At 39.3% G+C, this 23,128-nt stretch overlaps 2 protein-coding genes across 3 annotated transcripts in view; both read right to left on the bottom strand.

The window, feature by feature from the left end:
- Nucleotides 1-569: 569 nt before the first annotated feature.
- On the bottom strand, nucleotides 570-3,539 carry LOC127804137 (uncharacterized). The gene is made up of 3 exons (XM_052340947.1): nucleotides 3,342-3,539; nucleotides 1,958-2,117; nucleotides 570-1,171 (listed from the first exon to the last, which is right to left on the bottom strand). The coding sequence occupies exons 1-3, from the start codon at nucleotides 3,418-3,420 to the stop codon at nucleotides 925-927; spliced, it is 486 nt and encodes a 161-aa protein (XP_052196907.1). The 5' UTR covers nucleotides 3,421-3,539; the 3' UTR covers nucleotides 570-924.
- Nucleotides 3,540-4,048: 509 nt separating this feature from the next.
- LOC127800277 (MAG2-interacting protein 2) overlaps nucleotides 4,049-23,128 on the bottom strand; it is a 33,133-nt gene continuing 14,053 nt past the window's right edge. For both annotated transcript variants that reach the window (XM_052334808.1, XM_052334798.1), the window contains exons 8-12: nucleotides 17,987-18,075; nucleotides 9,412-9,771; nucleotides 7,420-8,617; nucleotides 6,986-7,251; nucleotides 4,049-6,883 (exon numbers count right to left, since the gene is read on the bottom strand). In XM_052334808.1, coding sequence (XP_052190768.1) covers nucleotides 4,268-6,883; nucleotides 6,986-7,251; nucleotides 7,420-8,617; nucleotides 9,412-9,771; nucleotides 17,987-18,075 — 4,529 coding nt within the window. In that variant the 3' untranslated portion in view covers nucleotides 4,049-4,267. The remainder of the gene's footprint in view (nucleotides 6,884-6,985; nucleotides 7,252-7,419; nucleotides 8,618-9,411; nucleotides 9,772-17,986; nucleotides 18,076-23,128) is intronic.

Raw genomic sequence — 23,128 nt, forward strand, 5'->3', positions numbered from 1 at the left:
GCGTACGGAAAAAAAGAACACGGGAAGCAGTAGTACAAACTCCAAAAATATCAAAAAGATGGGGAAACGAGTTGCGTATTGCCTCTGCCAGCTTTTATCATTCGGAATTTATTCTTCTCTGTTATAATTTTGATGTTTTTTTTTTCTTTTCTAATGTATTATTTCTACGGCATTTTTTGGCCCCAATTTTGTATGGTGCGTGCACTCAATCGTATTTGTATGGACACGTATTTGGACCCTATTTATGTTCCTGACATTCTTAAACCTTTCATCTTTAGTGAAGTAGAGCTGCACTAATGAGTAATGATACTTTTACAGAAAGCTTCTAGTGGATTATCATGTGGAGAGTACAAATATTTACTGCTTTTTTTTTTTTAATCGAAGTTACTAGTAGCCTTGCTTATGCATATCTGGTAAGCATTGCCCGTTGGGATACCATGTTTCACTCGCATGCTTGGATCTGGAAGGTTGACTTAAGAGGACATTCACCAGCTCTCTAGTTCAAGTATTGTGTCTTAATGGGACTTGGATAGCTGCCAACCATGTATAAGCAGGTAGCATAACCTCATGAGCTAGTAGGAGTTTGGATGAGGCCCTCGGGCCCCTTGGCATTGGGTTAACCCTTTTGAACAGGAAAAGAAAAAACAAAACTCGGTGCATCTTTTCTTGAGAGAAACAAGCACTGTCAGTGCTGCAAATTTTGAAACATGAAGTTGAGGTTTCCAAGAGACTGATGGACTCAAGGTATTTGAAGTTTGTGTCTCGGATACCACCAAAAGAAGGGATGTGCTTCCATTATCCTATAAACATAAAACCAACATCCTAATTGCCCTTGCGACATCGACACCAGTGTACACGTATACAGACGAGAAACAAAAAATGTTTTTAAGTTAGAAGATGGAGGATGCATGGTTGAGTACCATTTTAGACCTCCCGGCTACGTTTTGCACATACTGAGGCTGCTTCCAAGTCCCCAATGAAGAACAGGATTTTGTCAAGAATCCCAGGGCTGGGTTCCTCCAGAAGAGATCCTTCTCCGTGCAAGTCTTTTTCTGACTTGAGTAAACCGCCATTTGTTCCCTTGCGCTGGCGTTTTGAGCCCAGATGGAATTGAATTTCACCTTGGTGGATGAGGTAATAGTCTCCACCTTCTCTGATAATCTTCAATCCTCTGGAGCCACAACCAAATTAATTCACATTAATATATGATGCTTAAGAAGGCTAAGATCAAACTATATGTAGAAAATGTTTGAAGGCAGGCAGGAAGAACAACGGGACAACGATTATCTCATGTGTTCAACCTTTCCATATTTTGACTTTCGCCACCTCTAGGTTCTACAGAGATCTTGGATTTGTGGAGGAAAAAGTAAAGCCAAAGAGAAAGAAAAGGAAAAATGATAAGAACCTGGATGAAAAAAAAAAAAAAAAATCATTTCCTTGTTCCGACACCAGTTGAAAAGGTGAATTAAGAAATAGCAATTTATTTTCCTTTCCCTCGATAAATTAGGCCTCGGGTCTTGGTGATCCACTGAATGTGTTATCTATCTATGCTTACAATTTTGTACGAGCACCTTGACAAGAATGAAAATCCTGGTGATTTCTGTAAATTCAGATGAAGAGTGTGTATCAGCAGTCCAGAGAGCAGTTGGTGTCTGGGCTTAGCAAATCATTATGCACCCAAACAAATTTTTAACTTTTTTAAAACTAAGTTCGTGGAAAAAATTATTTAAATCCTACTCAAACCAAATTTATTAGCAAACTACTGCTCTAAGTGAAACTCTTTGCTATTTTTTTTGAAAGAACTGCTGTTTTAACTCGCGGTTTCATGCTGACGTGGCACAACTAGGAAGCAGTAACTTAACACTTATTATGCTTATAAATAGTATTAGATTTCTTTTTTTTTTTAAAGCAACAAATTGTCAATAATAGAAAGTAAAAGCATGAAATTTCAGCTTACAGTCCAACTCGGTCACATCGATCTTGCACTTCATATGCATCTTTCCATGACTTGGAATCTGTAGGGGCATAGAATGCAGCATGATCTCTTCCCCATCGCTCTTCAAATAGGTTGGACCATATAATATTGTCTGAGGCCAACAATTTCCACCTCCTGCAAACTTTGAAAAAAAAAAAAATACCAATTTGAAAAGAGAATTTATTTACATCCACATTAACTATTTTCAGTAATTACACAGTGGCGACTCCACCTGCAAATACTGAAATATAGTGAAGAAAATGGAAGATAATCAGTTGCAGCGACACTTTCTCTCCAGTTTTTTTTTTTTTTTTTTTTTTTTTGGGGGGGGGGGGGGGGGGGGGGGGGGTAAATACAATATACAACACTCTTTATCGCCATTAAAATACTACAATATGGTCCACTTGAACCTTTTGTCTTGTCTTCAATGAATATTGAATAGCATCAGTGAAAAGACAGGTGAGTTTTCAAAGACCAAGTTAATTTAAGAAATTGGACTATAATAAGCTGACCCTATGCAATTTTAGTGTCATGGAAGAGCGTATGTGAAAATATCAAATGCATAGCATATGTATCTCATGTACACACACACACGCACACGTCTTTCTAGGTTATATAAGTTGCCTGATCAGAAATTCCAAAAGAGTGAAATAGTTTCGGGATGGACAACCATCAAACTACAGAACCTCCCACCATCCCACCAGGGAAGAAATTCTCAGTTTGATATATATCACGAAGCAATCCATGATCACAGATTTGGGACAGTTAAATCACAATTGAACTTAATGCAGTAAAATATTGTATAACGAAATTAACACGCAGTCACCTATGATACTGTAAATCCATAATCAACCCTAAGGCTGCATGAAGAACGCATAAACAACTTCCAATTAAAAAAAATCAAATATACATAGCTGACTCAAAGACACCTAATCGGAAATTCATTCAAATAATAAATTTTAGGGATCAAGCAAGGCACAGTTGCAGGAAGCCGAACGTTTTCCGATCGAACCAGTACTCTGGTGTCTACAGATCGATCTCTCTCACTAAAGTTTTCAACAAACCTATAACATTACACACATCCGATCTCGGATCACAGAATTGGGAGAAATAAAATAGAATTGAAGTTAATTCAGTAAAGCAAGTGTCTAATATACTGTAAGTCCACATATCACACGAACAATTCCGATGAACAAAATCAAAATTGATCAGCCAAATTCCAAGTAAGGTTGGCCAGACCTCATTGCTATTCAATCCAATCCAAGCAGAAGGCAAAGGAATCAAGTTCTGGTTTCGAAACGTTCCCTAGCGAAATCGGAACATCTAGAATTAATCCCAAAAATAGGTGGCACTACAACGTACTGACCTTGCTGAGCATTTGCGAGGTTCTGGTGATCCAACGAACAGAAGATCTTCAGACACAAATCCACTGGTAATCTCTCCATGTCTTCCCACTTCTCAGATTGCAGAATTCAAACGCCGAGCTGGACTGGAGATGGAGAGAGAGAGAGAGATGGTTGCAATGGTGGGACACGTGTACGGTCAGTGACGCGAGTAGGGGAAATTGAGATCTGAATGGAGGTGGTGGACGGTTCATACTTATTCTTGGAAGCAAAAGAAGGTTACGAAACATAACATTGCCACGTCACGTGTCTGTCCTTTTTTATGGAATTAGATAAGAGGTTTCTTGGGTCCAGAATCCAGATAAATTAACAGCGAGTGTTTTCTCACCTAACCCCTCATTAAGTGGATAATCATATATTATTTATACATAAAAAAATTTTCACATCCAAATTATCCCTTTATTTGACATAAATTTTTTTTGAAAGACAGTCAAAATAATTTTTTAGAGAACAGGGGCTAGCTAGGCCCACGGCCCACCCATCCTTATTAAAGAAGTGATTCAATAATTTTATATTTTGACTAATTCTTATTTTAAATTATTTTTGTTTATTGTTAAATCTAAAAATAAAATTATTTATTAACCGTACCACAATTTTAACCTTACCATTCCGTCCGTGTATGTAGATAAAAATGTCACCTCGATTTGAAAGGGAGAGGGAGAGCACGGCATTGAACTTGTAAAGAGGGGAGGGTTCTTAGAAAAATAAAAAAAATAAACCATAAATACTAAAAGCATACAACATCTAACTGAAATTTACCCAAAATCTCTTTACGACGAGCAAAACAAAATATTCTTCTATCCCTCTTTGCAATGAATTCTTTACAAAACAACCTCTTAAGAGCAAATTTCATTCTACAGAATACACAAAGCATTGCGTTGTGACCATCTCAAACTGGTCCCGAGTGAAGACAAGACAAAGCAGATTGCACCAGGTTTTCTGCTCCGCCTCTCAACCCCTTTATAATATTTGCCAATGGTTCCCCGAAGCCCAAAGGCTCGTCATCTCGTAATACTTGAAGCTGTCTTTCTAAATACCTTCGGAGGCTGGCCTCTGCAGTGTTGATCAAGCTGAGAGCAGCATTATTGTGCATGAATTTTGTGACCAGAAATCCTGCTAGAATCTGCTGCTCTGCCTTCACAAGCTCTGACACGAAACACGGGAAGAGGATTCTCCCGAAAAGATTTAAGAAGTCGGTCGCACGGTTGTCGTGCTCATTTCTCCCACCGCGTCTGGAGCTTGATAATCGAGCTTCCTGACACTGGCGAGAGAAATTTCCAACCATGTAGCAGAGAAAGGAGAAAGTTGTACCATAGGATGGCCCAGAAATGATCGTCGATATGAGCCCGGATGATAGAACAAGAATCAAGAACACATGGTCCTTGCTGGTTGTGTCCGATACCCCTCCTTGCTTCAGCTTGTCCTCGACTGCATCCAAGCACTGCAGCTGAATTGCTTCGTAAGGGAATGACAGCGCCACCTTCAGAGCTAGAAAGCAATCTATTCCGAGTAAGGTTTGGCTTAGGCTACTCGCGCCTTGTTGATCAAGCAACACTCCATCAGATTTTACTATGGATCGATCAACCAGGTTTAGTAAGTCTTCCACTCGGGACATGGCTACCAGTTTTTCGAAGATCTCCAGCCAACAAGCATGTAAAGGATGGACAGAAAGAGAGTCATCATTCTTGGTTTCATTAGCAACGACAGGTTCTTCCTGAAAGCTTTCCCATCCCTCATCCCAATCATCATTTCCCCAATCATTTGCAGCATCAGCTGTTTCATCAGAACCTGCTTGCTCATCTTTCGTCATGGTGAAGAGCCCCTCCCACTCTCTTAATATGGCCAGCAAGGCGTCAATCTGGGGTTCAGAAGTAGCAACTTCACATAATCTTAGGAAGCAAGAAACCGCTGAATCCACAGTTAAGAGATCTTCGGGGCTGATTTCTATTCTCGGTGAGATGGCTCGAACGAGCTGTGACGATCTAAGTGCAACCAAAGTGTTTGTCAACCGGCTAGATGCATCTGATTGTGCTGCCACATCAGGGTTGGCAACAGTCTCACTGTTTGTTCTCCTCAAATCATCCCATCCTTCCCAGGGTAACACATTTGATTGCAGCTCAGCAGAAAATCCCTTTATGTTTCTATCTGAAGCCGTTATAAATTGCATAAGCTCCAGAGCATAAACACGAACATGACTCGGTAGCATCAAGTTATCAGAGAACTCGATCATTCTCCCCCAAACAGCATGCCTGACCCCATTCAGATTCTCTGAGTTACCATCTACTGTCCTCAAAGATGATATCAACTGATGTAAATTCTGGTGTTCAAGAGATCCAGCAGCAAACTCCTGTAGAATGGTTTCCAATATACTTGAATAAAGATGAGAAAGGTCCTGAATTCTCTCAAAATGGATATCAGTATTCGCAACTGATCTTGAGTCATTTTGAAATTTTGAAACTGCTTCAGAATATACCTCCTCAATGGCTCCAAAGCCACACCCAGAAAAAATCATTGCTCTGCAGAAAAGAAAAATATCGACAGCAAATGCACCTCCAAGGCCATAGTTAATGTAGTTAATAAGAGTTTTCCAAGCCTTATTTGAAGAGACTCGCCCCTCTACAACCAGCCTTGTGAAAATCTTAAGACAACACATGAAACCCTCTACATTACATTTTTCTTCTGGATGTTCATGGTTCACAAGTTCCTGCATATCATCAATCACTCTCAGCCAAAAATTTGAAAGGAAGATTAGACTGCCCTGCCATGTTGTATCACTAGATAAACTCTCAAACGATTTGTCAAGGGGAACTATAACTGTAAAGAATCGCTTTATTATGCCCAAAGTATCTTGATATGCCAGGACTCTGATGTACTTTCTGCTAACATCGTAGATTTGCTCAAGCCCACTTATTATGCTGTTAAGGCTTTCAGGCTCAACCTGTGTTTTAGCTCTTGCCTCCAGAGATTCCAACAAGCAAAGTACATGGTGTCTGTAGACATCCTGCCATGATATGAGACCCTCAGACATTGGATCTTTGTAAATGCTGATAAGGTTCTTGACCATTGTTGCCAGTGCTTCCACGCTATTTTCAACAACATGAACATAAATTTCACTGCTGAAGTACTTAGAGTTTAAGCCATCTAATCCAGCAATGTTTTTGAAGTTCAGGCTCTCAATAAAAGACACCCTACTGCATTCTTGCTCAATAACCTTGTAAAAACCAGCAATTCCAACAGTTGCACATGCAGGATCAGGGTGAAGTGCAGGTACTAATTCATTTGTTACTTCCAGCTGCAAGTAGCAGTCAGAAAGCAATCCATATATGAAAGCAAGGCGCTGCTTGTCACGTCCATCAATTGCAGGGTAGACATATGACGAAATGATTTTGATTGCTTCCACAGCACAAGCAAATATTTCATTTCTAAATTCTGAAATTTCAGCTGTGATGTCATCAAGGGGCCAAACTTCAGAAGTAAGAACAGAATTGAGATACGCTAATAGGACCTGAGAAGAAATGAAATGGAAATGATGAAATTGTTTGATAAATTAAACTGTTTGCAATAGTTATCTTTAAGCCATCACAAATTTCTGCAAAAACCTGCATACCTTCTTGCGATTCAACCCATAGGTATGAGCTAACTTCAATACATCCTTCAAAATATGCTTCTTCTCGAACTTCACAGATTCAACGAAGGCAAAAACAACACTCTCAATGTAGTTAATGTCCCCAGACAAGAAGCGTGTAGTTTCCACTCCAGGAATTATTTGCTCCAACACTCTGGAATGATCAGCTATGCGTTTTTGCTCTTCTAATTTCAGTTTCCAGTTTCTCCAAAATGAGGACTGTGCTCTATCAATATTCTCTAGCTCATCTGATTCAAAATAAGGGATATCAGAAGCAAAACAAGGATAGCATGACAAGAAATAAAATAACATTTAATGGAAACTCTCTGAAACACTGAGCATCAAAACTGAAAGAGCAGAGACAGAAAGTATTCCCATGTAAACCATGTAAATTCATCGAGAGCAGAACAGTTCACCTGAACTGAGTGGTGTGTGCTTCTCTTGAAACTTCCTCAGCAGCAGTGTCCTCCTTTGATTAGGACCCTCACACTGCACTGCAGAATTGTGTAATAAACCATATATCATCCCAACAGTCATAATACTACACACCTCATTATATGCCTGCCTTGTTCTCACCTGTTCTTCTATTATTTCCACACCGTGAAAGGCATCCATAAGATTCAATAGAAATGAGGAACCTATGATATCTTCCTCGTCAGTAACAGGTGGTTCCATTATTGACTTTGCAAGAGATGCAATCAGATCATCTCTAGGAGCAAAACCATTCCTTGCCAACCAGGATAGAATAGTCAGTACTGCTTGTGTTCTGACGCTAACATATTTGTTTATCAAAACTGATCCACCAATCAATTTCTTACCATGTTCTTCTTTGTGACACAGTTCAAGCAACCATGGAAGTTGCAATATCGCAAAGGACAAAATCTTACCATTTTCTTCAAGGACAGTTTCCCAATCAGAGCCATTATCATTTGATAACTCTTTAGCAACAACTGAAAGTGTAGTTTTAGTATTTTTTATATATGCTTGTTGATCATCAAAATTGATTCCGTCAACCTGTCTGGAGGAACTGACAATTGGAGAACTGTGAACTGAGAATTTAGGAGGCTCTGTTCCTGAAAACATCATTAATGTCTCACATTGGCCTTGCATGTCTAGATCTTTCCAAGCGTGCAGTAATTCACCAATTGATTCCTCATCACAATAGCTCAAAGCAAAACCTAGAAGCTGTTTTCGAGAACTTGTATCCATGTTTTCAAGGTCAGGGCCTCTTGCCACTGCAGCACACAAGTCCCAGATGGAACCATGACCCTTCTTAACCAAAACAAGGCAGAGATCAAAAGCCAGTTGCAGATCTCCAGCAACAGCTGCTTCTCTTGCAATGGCTTCTTGGACAGCTGATATGTCATCTTGAGAGCTCAACCCGAGGAGTTTGGCAATCTCAATAAGTTCATCAACATTTAGGTAAGCTCCAACTTGACTTGTTATTGCTAATTTAATGATTTCCATTGGATCTTTTATTTGCTTAAATTGCACAGGTAAAAGGATCACACCAAGACTCGGGAGCTTGACAGTAAGTGCATCAATGATGTCAGCCTCTGCCCTGACGTTTCGGCTACTTGGAAAGAGGTTTAGACATTCCTTAGCTTTCCAGATCTGAAAGAAGGTCCAATGAAGTTAGTAGATGGGAGTATGCTTCACTCAAGGGCACTGAAGGACAAATAATTATACTATAAAATGGTGAACTTAAGTTTATTTGACACTTTATTTAGACAAGAACTTCAATCAATCAGATGGAAAAGAAACCAAAAGTAAATCTCTATCCATATATAAAAAGAAATAGAAAGAAAGCCTGCTTTATGAATCTTGCTTGGATTCTTATGCTTTATACATATAAAAAGGACAGTAAATTTATCAAATAGATCCCCACTCCCAAAAAAAAAAAAAACAAATTTACAAGTTGAAAGAGGTGAAAAGGGCCTCAAATTTAGAGACATTAATGAGCAAGTACATGATGTCAGTTTCTAATCCTAAAAAGAAAAGCTATAAAACTTCATACTTATATAAGCAGTTTGATTGATCAACTAGTATCTAAACCCTCAGTACTGATACACTCTAAATGGCCTCCCGATCAACTACAATCTTATTTTTATTCAGAAACCATTAATTAAAAGGGAAAAAAAAAGTTTTGTGGATTCAAGTTAACGCTTCCCTTTATCTAAATACCAGTCTTTGAGATAAAGACCAAACAGCAGGCCAAACTTTCAACTTGTTTGTTAAGTCCATCCCATCCAACCAACTCCCTGTTCTCTCTCAAGAGCAGAAAGAATTATTCAATCAGCTAACAAAAAAAAATCTTGGTGGCTAGGTGGGATTGCCACATATTAGTAGTGAGTACAATTTTGATCCATCTGTATATGGGTTCTCATAAATGTCTGTGCAGTACTTACTTCTGAGCAAGACAGACTTGAAGCTGAGAAAAAATATTCTCTTGCAGCTTGAATAACGAGATTTTCTGCTTTTTCTGTTGCCAGTGGAACAACAGTGGTACCTCTTAAATAGTTCCTAGTAAGTGAAAATTTCCCAGCTTTAAGCAGACCTCTGCAGAACTCCATCAACATATACTCTTGGTCAAGAAAGGGAAAAGCCTTTTCACGTAAACTCTGCAAATCATGCCACATATTTGCCCAATCATTATCAGAATGGCTGGGTTGCCGACGGACAAATTTGGAAAGGATGAGGCGAAGTATCTGTTTTACACCTTTTCCATCACAATGTGCCTCCAAGAAAAAATTAATTGGCTTCGGGACCTGAAAATCAAAAACAAATTAGGATTTTACCTCCACAATCATTATATACAATAGATAGCAAATATCAACATGGTGGCATCTCAGAATTTTCATTTCCTCAGATCATCACTATGTGAATAGGCATTGACTCGAGGATATTTATGACAAGTCACAACAAAGGAAAAAGAGCAAATCACAGGAAAAAGCTGCCACATGCAAACTTGCAGCCCTAGATTAATAATTTCATACATCACCGGGTACACAAGTTTTAAAAGGTATCTGGTTAGTGATGCCTAGTTATTAAGTTTAATAGTGGATGCAATTTCTTGTACACATGTGGCAGGAGAAGACCTCAGATCAAACCAAAGCTTAAAAACCAAGAAAAATAAATAGCCTCAACAACACTTCTCTGAGTACAAGCAAACTATAAGCACATGTATCACTCCTAATGCCATGCAATAACATTTCTGTGAGAAGCCATGTAGAATTACTTAATAATAAGGGGAAACGGGAGCATGCATAATCATTCTTGGAACAAAAATACAGCAGCAACAACATATTAAGCCTTACTCCCACCAAGTGGAGTTGGCTACATAGATTTTAGCTCACCAATCATCTCTATCAATGAACATGTGTTCTCTAGGTTCCAACAGAAATACAATCCTAATAAAATCATTTGCGACACCATCAGTTCAAGCAATTTCAAAGATTCTTTTCACTCACCTCTTCTTTCTTTCTTTCTTTTTATATATATTTAATATTCTTTTGTGAGTAAATATGTTTAGAAGAAGGTACCAAAGGGGTATACCTATTCCCACATCACATTAAGGTAGTATTTGTTAAACAAGATATAGATCAAAAAAAGTAGAATATGGAAAGTATTCCAGACAAAAGTGTTCTCCATTGTGTTTGTTAAATTTATCTAAAAAGAAGTCATGCGACTTCTTATCTTGAACTTTCCAGATAAATTTATCTCTCCCTCCCCCCCCCCCCGGCCGAATAAGTTATCTTAGAGCTTATAGATAAGTTATCTTGGGATGATTGCCTTTGCGCAGCCCCCGGTGCTCGTGCCAGGGGAGATAAATCGCAGATTGGGCCTTTGGCCCTTGTGTAGAGTGAGGATTGAACTCGCAACCCATCGGATTGACACCGGTATATTACTCATCCAACCGCTCGACCTATGCCCTGGGGGTTACAGAAGAGTTATCTTGATGTAACTTTATCTTACTCATTTTAACAAACACAACCTAAGTAAATACAACATAAATGAAGTACATAAACCTGTAAAATCTTCTATCCATTTTCCCACAGCAAGCACTGAAAAAGCATAGCTTTGCACAAGCCTATCTGGCAAAATGGAAAACCCAATTACTCTTACCATTTCTAGGTTGGTTTTTGCAACACAATTACTGTAACAATATCAAGTTGCCCCAGGGCACTGGTGAGATCCCTAATAACTAACCAGGTTTGTAACCAAATCTCAATAGTTTTTAGTAATTTCCAGCAAGAAAACAAGAACAATCCAAGGCATTCGAGAAGCCCTTACTCTCCAGAATCTTCTACCCAACCAAATTCCCTTGCACATGCAGATTATTCCCTCAGCATGTGGATTACAAATCTACCCCCCATGCGCACATGCTGGTTGTTACACCTGCATGAGTTGATTCCCTATTCTAACTTTCATGCATGCTGCTGTTTGTGGCGTCTTTGGTAAGTCTGGTACACCGATGGCCCATCATTACTCCCCGCCCGCACTTTCACCTTGTCTTCAAGGTGAAAAGTAGGAAATTGTTACTAAATCATGTTGTAGGGCTCCCAGGTTGCCTCTAATGGGGGTAAACCCTTCCATTGGACTAGGACATCCAACCCAGGCAAATTAGTACCTCTTCCAGGCCGAACTCCCAGCACCGCTTCTAGTTCAATCCTTATCTCTAAATCTGCATTCAGTTGGCGTGGAATATCCACTCTTGCTTCTTTTTCTCCCCTTGCCTCCCTTAGCTGTGACACATGAAAAATAGGGTGAATATGGCAATGTGCTGGTAGCGCCAATTTGTAAGCCACTGGCCCAATCCTCTACACAATTTCAAATGGCCCATAGAACCTAGGAGGCAGCTTCTCATTAGGATGGACAGCCAGGGTCTCCCTTCAGTAGGAGCTTAGCTTCAAATAGACGAGGTCACCCACAACAAAGTGAATATCCCTTCTTTTCCAGTCAGCTCCCCTCTTCATGATAGCTTGAGCTCTCGACAATTGGTTCTTGAGTTCTTCCAGGGCTTGATCTGGCTCCAGCAATAGTTGTTCCACTGCAGACACGACAGTAGTTCCCCTGTCAAATCTGATCAAAGCTGGCAATTCCCTTCCATACATTGCTTGAAAAGGAGTTACCTTTGAAGCAGTGTGGTATGAGGTGTTATACCACAATTTAGCCCATAGCAGCCACATATACCATCTCTTAGGCCTCAATGATGCAAAACAGCATAGGTACGTCTCTAGGGTGCTATTGAGGACCTCCATTTGCGGGTGGTAGGCCATAATACTACGATGAAGTCTAGTACCTTGGAGCCAGAACAACTCTTCCCAAAAATGGCTCATGAATACCTTGTCTCTATCCGAAACAATAAACCGGGGCATGCCATGAAGCCTCACTATTTCTTTGACGAAAATCCCTACTACTACTCCTGCTTTGAATGGATGTTTGAGACCAATGAAATGCCCATATTTGCTAAGTCTGTCCACCACCACCAGTATAGAATTCATATGGCCCAACCTTGGTAGACCCTCAATAAAATCTAGGGCCATATCATCCCAAATTTGATCTGGAATAGGAAGAGGCTGTAGAAGTCCCCCTTGCGTCAAGGATTCATACTTATTTTGCTGGAAAACATCACAGCGGGCTCACATATTAACATATGTCACACTTCATGTCGGGCCAATACACACTCGCTGCAATTCGTTTATACGTTTTCAAAAACCTTGAATGGCCTCCAACACTTCCATCGTGACCCTCATGGAGTAATAATGGAATTAAGGAAGAACCCTTAGGCAAGAGCAACCGCCCTTTGTAAAGGAGTTGGTCATCCACTAGCTGGAAATCTAATTGGAAATAAGGATCCGGCTATAGCTCCCATATAATTCCCTGCAGGTAGGCGTCTTTTTCCACTTCTAGGGCCAGCTGATCTAGTTGAATCACCTTTGGAACCGTTAGGACTAATAGGGCTACCGAGTGACTGATTCTCGAGAGACTATCTGCTGCCTTATTTTCCAACCCAGGGTGATAGTGTATCTCGAAGTGAAACCCCATCAGCTTCATCATCTATCTTTGATATTCCAGGCTCACCATTCATTGTTCCAACAAAAACTTCAAGTTTTTCTGATATGTTCTAACAATGAACTTTCTTCCCAAAAGGTAATGCCTCCACTTTTGAACTGCAAACACTATGTCCATTAGCTCCCTCTCGTAAACTGATTTTTTTCTCTCCAACAGCTCAAGAGCGTGGCTAAAGTATGCCATGGGCTTGTGATCCTGCATTAAGATTGCCCTCAATCCTTGCCCTGAAGCATCAGATTCAATGATAAATGGTTGATCGAGATCTGGTAGGGCTAAAACCGTAAAGGATACCATCGCTATCTTGAGTCGCTGGAAGGCTTGCTTAGCTTCCACATCCCAAAAAAAATTGTTCTTTCTTAATCTCTCCATGAGGGGCCACGCCATCTTGCCATAATCTCTTACAAACCTCCTATAGTATCTCGTGAGACCGAGGAACCCCCTCAATTCCTTCAAAGCTATGGGTGTGGGCCAATCCGTCATGGCTTGCACCTTGTAGCGATCAACCGACACACCTTGTTGGGAAATGACGTGGCCTAGATACTCAACCTCCAATTGCTCGAATGAACATTTTTTCTTGATTGCAAACAACTGGTTTTCAGCCAACAACTTTAGAACACAGCGCAAATGCTATTCAAAATCACGGCTGTAAATCAATATATTGTCAAAAAATACTAGTACGAATCGTCTCAAATACTCCCTGAATATGTCATTCATTAAGGATTGGAAAGTGGCCAGTGCATTCGTCAATCCAAAAGGCATAAGAAGGAATTCATAGTGGCCCTGTATGTTCGAAATGCAGTTTTTGGAACGTCCCCGCCTTGACTCGAATCTGATGATAACCAGATTTGAGATCCAGCTTTGAAAAAACCGTAGCCCCATGTAATTCATCTAGCAACTCGTTAATGATTGGAATTGGGAACTTGTCGGGGACCGTTATCTTGTTTAAGGCCCGATAATCTACACAAAACCTCCACCCCTCGTCCTTTTTTTTCACGAGCAACACTGGACTAGAATAGGGGCTAACACTTGGCTTTATAATCCCAGCTGCCAACATCTCACGTACCATCTTCTCGATCTCATTTTTTTGAAGATAAGGGTAGCGGTAAGGCCGAACACTAACCAGAGAAGTATCGAGCAGGAGGTTGATGGCATGGTCCTTGTTTCTGGTGGGTCCCTCCGAGTTGGCAAAAACCCCCTTGAATTCAGCCAAAACTTCCTCCAAACCCCTAGGCAGACCCACCTGCAACTCATTGAACTCGGCAGCCACCCTTCCTATTTCCAGCAGTACTCCATCCCCATTTTCTTTAAATGCCTTCATCATAGCTTTCAAGGAGACTAACATCTTACTTAAACTCGGGTCACCCTGCAAAATCACCGCCATTCCACCAACCTGGAACTTCATGGTCAGATTACTCCAATCCACGCTCATTTTTCCCATCGAAGCTAACCACTTCATGCCAAGGATGACATCAGAACTCCCCAACTCCAACGGAAGAAAATCTTCCACTATTTGCAGGTTATCAAGGATCAGTTTCACGCCCTTGCAAATTCCTGCTCCTTGCATAGCCATCCTGGTCCCCATTATCACCCCATACCCAACAGTTTCTGTCCTCGGCAAACTCAAACGTTGCACCAACTCGGACGCTATGAAGTTGTGGGTTGCTCCTCCATCCACAAGAAACACTACCGGTTGCCCTTCTATGTGTCCCCTTAGCTTCATCGTTTGTGGTGTAGTCAATCCCACAACCGAATTCATGGATAGCTCGATCACTTCTCCCCCACGCCCCAACTCCTCTTCCTCTTCGCCCCCTTTTAATGTTTCCTCCTCTCTTACAGCATCTCCTACTTCTTCGTCATAGATCATCATAACTTTGAGCTCCTTGTTTTTGCACCTATGACCTATTATTTTTCATCACAACGAAAGCAAAGGCCCTTCTCACGCTTGGCCTTCCATTCAGCCTCACTAAGGCGTTTAAAAGGGAAGCTCCCAACATTTACAGAGGCGTGATACCTGGGTCTTGCTTGGGTCACCGGCTTCTGGAAGGAACCCAAACTCTTCCCTAGTACCAAGGACAATCGGGTGGTGACCGATGGTGCCAAAGGGTAGCTACTCTTTGGTGGGTTTGCTGCCTTATAACAGTTCTAAAGAGCATAGTTATTAAAGGCGCGCCTAGGCTGAGGCGAGGCAGTTTCTGCAAGGCGCTCGCCTTGCAAGGTGAGGCGCTGAGGCGCGCCTTATGAAACCCACGCCTGCATCCTGCTGCATCCTTTCTTCCTCTCTTCTCCAGCATCCCCTCTTCTCAGTTTCAGCATGTATACATCACTACTTATTTACATTTTCTTTTATTTATATTTTAGCTTCCATTTACTTTAATACATAAATGTAAATAAGAAAGTACCCCCCATTTGGATTCAATAAAAATATCTAAAAAATCAAAATCCATAACAATAAGAAAATAGAATTTTGATTTTAGTACAAACTCAGAATTTAGCGATTTTACCACCCTCAAAATACGTACTTACTATTTCTTGAAAAGTTCATTAAAAATCATTTTAACAACAATGAATATTAACTATCAAAATACCGGGAGATAGTTTTTCAAAATGAAAACATTTTCTTATATGTCTCCTTATAATGCCCTAATCTTCCAGACTTAGAAAAAATGCGCTAATCTTCCAGACCTAGAGAAATAGCATTTTTCAAAATGAAAGCATTTTCTTAATTGTGGACTTGTAGTGTTTATTGATTGTGGAGAATACTAAAGCTATTCCAAAATGTCCTCCATTAATAAAACAAGAGATTGGAGAGTACATGCAAAAGAAGAAAAATAACAGGGAATCAGGGATGAGCAAAATATGGCACCGTAAGATGATGATTTTTAATTTGGTGAAGGGTATGATGATGATGATGATTAAAACATCTTTATTGATTGTGGACTTGTAGTGTTCATATGTTTGTTTAGAACTTTGCACGACGATTGGTACTTGTTTGAGTTTGAGACTTTAAGTTTGAACTTTGATGATGTTTCTAGTTTAGAAATTGCATGATGAATGAATTAACTTTGATGTTGTTAGTTTAGAATTTGAAGATAATGAAACATTAGTGATATGCATGTGTTATTATTGATAATTTGATAGTTTTTTATGATTTTACAAGATTTTGAGTTTTTTTTTAAAAGGTGCGCCTCGCTTCGCAAAGGTGCGCCTCGCCTCGTGCACCTCGCGCCTCAGGCTCCAGGACCCTTTGCGCCTCGCGCCTTTCAGAACTATGCTAAAGAGTTGCATTCTTATCCTCAATATTTTGTGCCACCACCATGATTCGATCGAGCCCCTGAGGTTACAGCACCCTGATCTCCGCTCTTATCTTCGGTTTGAGACTGTTTAGGAATTGGCCTTCCAAAAACGCCTCCGGAACATCTGGCACGGATGCAACCAACATCTCAAACTGCAACCTATACTCCTTAACAGTTCCCTCTTGCCAAAGAGCCAAGAAACGCTCCTCCAACCCTTCTTGTGAGTGGAGCAAAACTTGGCCATAATTCCCTGCTTCAAGCCTTCCCAGCTTCGAATTCCTCTTTGCCTAGACTCCCATTGAAACCAAGCCAGAGCCGCAGCTTCAAAACATAGTGCAGCAGATTTGATCTTCTCCTCCTCGGTTAATTGATTGACCACAAAATACCTCCCAGCTCGAAAAATCCACTCGTCGGGATTCTCCCCTTCGAATATGGGCATCTCCAGACTCCTTCCCCGTAATTCCGACCGATACCCATCTCTGATTCCTCCTTCCAAGTCACAGCCTCCCAAAATCCCAGGGGTTACTTCAGAATCCATGGTGAATCCCGAGGGTCCCTCTTGCTCCTTGGTCTTGGTCTTGCTCTTCCTCTCTCGCTCCTGCTCGTCCCACTTGGTTCGCATGAAAGCAAACTGCTCTACCATCATCGCCACGTTTCGTTCCATCGCCTGGATGTCGCCTCTCATGGCTTCGACTCTAATTCACCCACTCTCTCTGTTAAGTTCACCATGAAGATCGGTCGGGCTCTGATACCAAATTAATGAGATCCCTGATAGCTAACCAGGTTTGTAACCAAATCTCAATAGTTTTCAGTAATTTCCAGCAAGAAAACAAGAACAATCCAGGGCATTCGAGAGGCCCTTACTCTCCAGAATCTTCTACCCAAAAATCAGCCACTCTCTCCCTCTTCTTCTCAGCTATTTGTACCTGTCCTCTGCCCCCCTCTAACCGAATTCCCTTCCACATGCAAATTATTCTCTTAGCATGTGGATTACAAATCTACCCCCCATGCGCACATGCTGGTTGTTACACCTGCATGAGTTGATTCCCTATTCTAATCTTCATGCATGCTGCTGTTTGTGGCGTCTTTGGTAGGTCCAGTGCACCGATGGCCTATCAAACTTACAAATCCTTCTTTTCATTTTCTTCTCAACAACCATTGATAAAATATATCCATGTTCAAGTCTGTCTAAAACGAAAAGAAAAAAAAACAGATTTTCTTACCATTCTAGGTTCCTTTTTACAACATAATTATATAACAATAACAATAGAGGCCCCAAGACACAACATCACTCTATTAGCCATGCTTCACATTAAATTGTACAATTAGTAAAGGTTGCACATAATCTACACGCTGCCAGATTATAAGGTTGAAATGGATATGCATATCAAGGCATTACACCTTCTTCTATAAAATAGATCATTCATATGAACCAATTTCAAAGGACCTTTATCAGCACTTAATGTTGCTTTCTGGCGTCAACCAAAGAAAAAGAGCAAGGGAAAAAAATAGAACAACAACAACAACAACAACAAAAGAAAGAAACAGATGATGTAGCAATTTTATATCAAAAACAAAATAATCAAAATCCTTACTCAAAAAAATAACTACAAACCTGGTAAACAGACAAAAGCCTTCCTGCTTCAATATGGCCCTCTGCAAGTTTAGTTCTGGTTATGAGTTCCTCGACACATTCTTCAGAATCTGTAAACTCCATATATTCTCTGTTAGATTTCAGAACAGAAATTGCCAAATCCATGCTGACTGAATCTGTACAATCTAATATATAACTAGACGTGCAAACACACAGAGAAAGAGGAGAGCAACAAAATAACAAAAAACCTGTAGTGAATTGTAAATTTGTAATTCAACCTCAAATTTCTGAACTCTAAATTGTATCCATGTATTAAAATTTTCTATTAGATTTCAGAACAGAAATTGCCAAATCCATCTTGACCAAATCTGTTCAATCTAATAATTAACTAGACATGCAAACACACAGAGAAAGAGAGAAACAAGTAACATAAAACTTGTAGTTAATTGCAACTCAACCTCAAATTTCTGAATTCCTAAATTCTATCCAAGTATTAGAATATGCTCCTCTCTTTTAGCTATTGGTAATTCTTTAATCACATATCTAGAAGAGAAGAGCTTAAAATGTACAAGACCTTTAAATAATTAGTGACGTGAAAAGGATACATCATAGAGACATTAAACTTGAAGTTTTCCTGCAAGTCATTTAGATGCAAAAGCTCTTAAATTGGTCGAAGCTCTTTTATCTTAGCTTCTACTTACCAAACCTTGATACATTTATCAGTGGGTGTGCTTCAGGGACCAATTTGGCTAAACAGTATTTGAACCATACAAGATTATGACATCTTCATGAAAACCAAGTGGGTTATGCATATCTGTATTTTTCAGTCATCTTACTGAAACAATTAAAAACAGCTCATTTTGCACTTTGCATCTAGACTACACAAGAATGATGCACTTTCCATGCATACCACAAGGTGGTAATTGACCAAATTAAAAGCAAGGTCATGTTAGATATGTAACAGAATGATGCAAGTTAATCTTCTCTTAAAAAAAAAATGTAGTGCCAACAAACATGTATAATTTGTTTTTGGTATTGGATTTAAGAAAGTAACTTACAATATGAGCATACTGCATCATCACCGTATAAATGATGTAGAAGTAATAGAGGACTGAAAACAAAGAAAAACGGATGGAAACCCACAGGAAAGATGAAAGAATACATCATCACAAGCCTTATCTCACTAGATGAGCTCAGATACATAAAGAGATAAAATAGAATAGACAGAAACAAAATAGATCAAAGAAGCCAGATAAGAAAAAGAGAAAAAAACAGAAAGAGAGACCATGCAGGGAATAAAGGAAGAGGCAAACAAGGGAAGAAAAAGAAGAAAGAGAAACCAATAATGAGCAAGGAGAATAATGAAAAAGAAGAAAGAGATGAAACTAATAATGAGAAAGGAGAATATTGAGATAGAGGAGTCAATATTATCCTATCAATCTAATGAGGTCACCAATCAAGACCCAGCCCAAGGCCGACCCGACCATGCCGGAACATATTTTATGTTTAATTAAGGTTTTATTTCTATTAGGATTCTAATTAAATTTTGTTTACAAATATTAGATGGATTTGGATTAGCCAAACACTATAAATATGCCTAGGATCTAGAGTTTGTAATTAAGTTTTCTCATACAAATTTCAGCAACCTATTTGGATTTTCTTAGTAAAACAGTTTTGTTTTTGTATCTTCTTGAGAGCTAAGCTTCGGCCATTAAAATTTGTTCTTTCAAGGGTTTATTTTGGTGTGTTTTTTTCACACATGTGCTACACGTTACGTCAGGTGGTATCAGAGTGGTTCATCAACCAATCAGATGGCCAATCTTGAAGCTAACGATAGCAACCAACCTTGTGAAGGTGATTGGGGGCTGCCCGCGATTTGGAGAGCAATCGAAGAACAACGGGAAATAACTTGTACAATGCAACAACAATTGAAGCGAATCTGCAACCAATTGGGCGTTTTACAATGAGTTAAAGATAATCGGAACTAAATTAATGGCGTGAATCAAGTCGGCTACGTTAAACTGGGAAGACCAGCCATTAATCCTGTCCTCATTAATCCTAGAAGACCAATGATGGATGATAGCGACGATAAGGATGATCTTGATCGTATGATAGCCAACCCTAGTGGTAAAGGGGTTAGGAGAAATGCGCAGCAACACAACTATTGGGGAAACAATGAATACAAACTAAAGAATGGTTTTTTGGTGAGTTTGGAGCTTGATCTTGAATATTATGTTGTCCCAACAACCTCGACGTTTGCAAACTCAAGTCTGGTTTATGCTGCTAACATGACAGAAACTCCAAGGTTATTGACTCATACTATTTTCCATTCCCAAGGGCTTAGGCATAACTTCACAATCCAAGGATGGTGGTGTTTCTTCTGATTGGCTTGCGACTATAAAGGTGATGGAGGCTATGGTAGCAGATCCTTCTACAGTTGATTCAGGTTCTGGTATGGTTGAATTGAAGGCAATAGGAACATATTCACCTTTGCGATTACAAAAACAAGATGGTCACAGGGGTCTTTTTGTGGATAAGGGTGTTGGATCTCCTAGGCTAGTTAACTTAGGTAGTGCAATTGTTTTCGGTATTAATACGAAATTAGATTCCGAAACTAAGAATGTTGCAGCAGCTGCTACTATAGCTAATCAAGTGCTTGGACCAAAGAAGGATTCAAGCATCAATACTTTAGGTGATAGAGAGACTGCTGGTAGTCATAGAATAAGCCTCTATTCAAAACAGTTGCAAAAAAATGCTTCTCCAGACAAGAAAAATCTACAAATGAATTCGAAAGCTGTTGAGGAGTCAAAATCAAGAAAGCTGATGAGAGGAGGACCTGTGATAAAATTTATCAGATTAGAGAAGCACTCAAGATTGAATGTTCAGCGTCCTCAATCTAACAGTAACAATACAGTGGAGGTAGATGGCAACAAACATGGTGATGGTTGGACCCATGCCAACAAAGATAGGGCTAAGAGGGGGAAGAATGTCTTTGCTCATGTTCCCATGGCAGAAAAGTTCAAGCAGTTTAGGAAGATGTCAAGCAAAAGTTACACAAATAAAAAGTATAAGGCGACAACTGACGAGCATAGGAAGTATAAGGTATTTGAGGTTGGAGATGAAGTCATGATATTCTTGAAGAAGGAACGGATTCCAGCAGGAAAGCAGAACAAGTTCAAGTTAAAGAAATATGGTTCTTACAAGATTACAAAGAAGATCAATGATAATGCTTATGTTGTGGATTTGCCTAATCATATGAATATTTCCAAAACATTCAATGTTGCTAATCTTTTTTTTTGTATTTGCCAGATGTTGAGTTGTCATACCCGGATCATAATTTGAGGACAAATTCTTCTCAAGTGGAGGTGAATGATGCGATCACCAATCAAGACCCGGCCCAAGGCCGACCTGACCACGCCGGAACAATATTGCCAAAACAATATTTTAATACTTCATATGTTTTAGGATTCTACTTGATTTAGGATTCTACTTCATATTTCTACTTGATTTAGGATTTTATTTCATGTTTGATTAGGCTTTTATTTCTATTACAATTCTAGTTGAATTTTAATTAGGATTTATTTCTATTAGAATTCTAGTTGGATTTTGTTTACAAATATTAGATGGATTTGGATTAGCCAAACATTATAAATATGCCTAGAATCTAGAGTTTGTAATTAAGTTTTCTCAATACAAATTTCAGTAACATATTTGGGTTTTCTTAGCAAAACAGTTTTGTTTTTGCGTCTTCTTGAGAGCCAAGCTTCGGCCATTGAAGTTTGTTCTTTCAAGAGTTTATTTTGGTATTTTTTTTCACACACACGCTACACACTGCGTCACAATCAATAGCAAAACTAATTTTACTTTAAAGGCATTATATATGCACCCACATCAACCTGCCCGCTACACTGGAACACAATAAAATTTCCCTCACTTCCCTCACTATGCAAAATAAATAAATTCCTAAAATAACTTCATCTTTTATTTGGTGAATATCTAAAGGGATGGATACTCCATTTTGGGTGTCATACCTATGTCTGATACATATTAAGGTAACACAATTACCTGTTAAATTAATTATATTCCAGTTAGGATAGGATTTCAGCCAATAAATAGTTTTCTGATATTATCTGCAATTACCCCTTTGATCATATTTACAATTGTGATGTTTTCACCTGAAATTTCTCTGTTCTCTCCTTCTCTCTGTTGGCTTTTGCTTCTGCTCTTCTTCTCAACTTCTCTCTCTCTTCTATTTTCTGCAATCCTTTTTCTGTTCCATATTGCAAACATCAATTCTAAGCTTCCAACAATCCATCAAGCACGGATTTAAAGCCTCCTTCCTTTTCAACATCAATAGTAACTAATTTAAAACTTTCAGTAATAGCAGATGCTATCTATGCATAACCACCAACAGATTTAGAATAGCAGCCAGAAACTCAAAATTTTCTGGAATAATATTTCAACATAGCAACAACCACTGTAATCGAAATTGACCATCACTAACAACCATCATCCACCACCAGTTTACCATGACTGTGAAGCAGTCACCCCCCACAATTCTCAGCCATCAACAGCACTCAGCATGGGTAATATCTTCATTGATCCATCTTGCAGAAAATCAACAGCCTTGCAGAACCTATTGGAGCCACCATCACCACAGCAATGGTGAAAAATCACAATCCTCATCGTCAAAGCCATCAAGTCATGGCAGCAGCAAATTCACTTTGAACAAGTTGGTGTTGACAACGGCACTCAACTACCTGCTACACATGTCTACACACAACACAAGCACAAGTTTGTGTGTTTTTTTTTTTTTTTTTTGAAGAATGGGAGAATGATAAGAAATTTAGGTTTCATTTAGATTTAGATTTAAGATTTTCATGACTTTTTTTTTTTTTTATTACGTTAGGATAAGTATAGCCGGCATAATTATTATAGGATATTAAGTTATTTATCTTATTTTATTTGGATTTTAGATTTTTAGACTTTATCCTCCCTCCCTCGTAGTTAGGTTAATTACATTTTAGTTAGATATTTAAGCCTATAAGTAGGCTTATGATGTAATAAAAAAAATTACCCCACCTCTCTCTCTCTCTCTCTCTCTGCTTTTGCTTCTTCTTCTCTACTGCTTAATCTCCTCTTTCTCTATGTCTAGGACACACA

This window comes from Diospyros lotus, chromosome 1 (genome assembly GCF_014633365.1).
Source record: "Diospyros lotus cultivar Yz01 chromosome 1, ASM1463336v1, whole genome shotgun sequence".
Lineage (NCBI taxonomy): Eukaryota > Viridiplantae > Streptophyta > Magnoliopsida > Ericales > Ebenaceae > Diospyros > Diospyros lotus.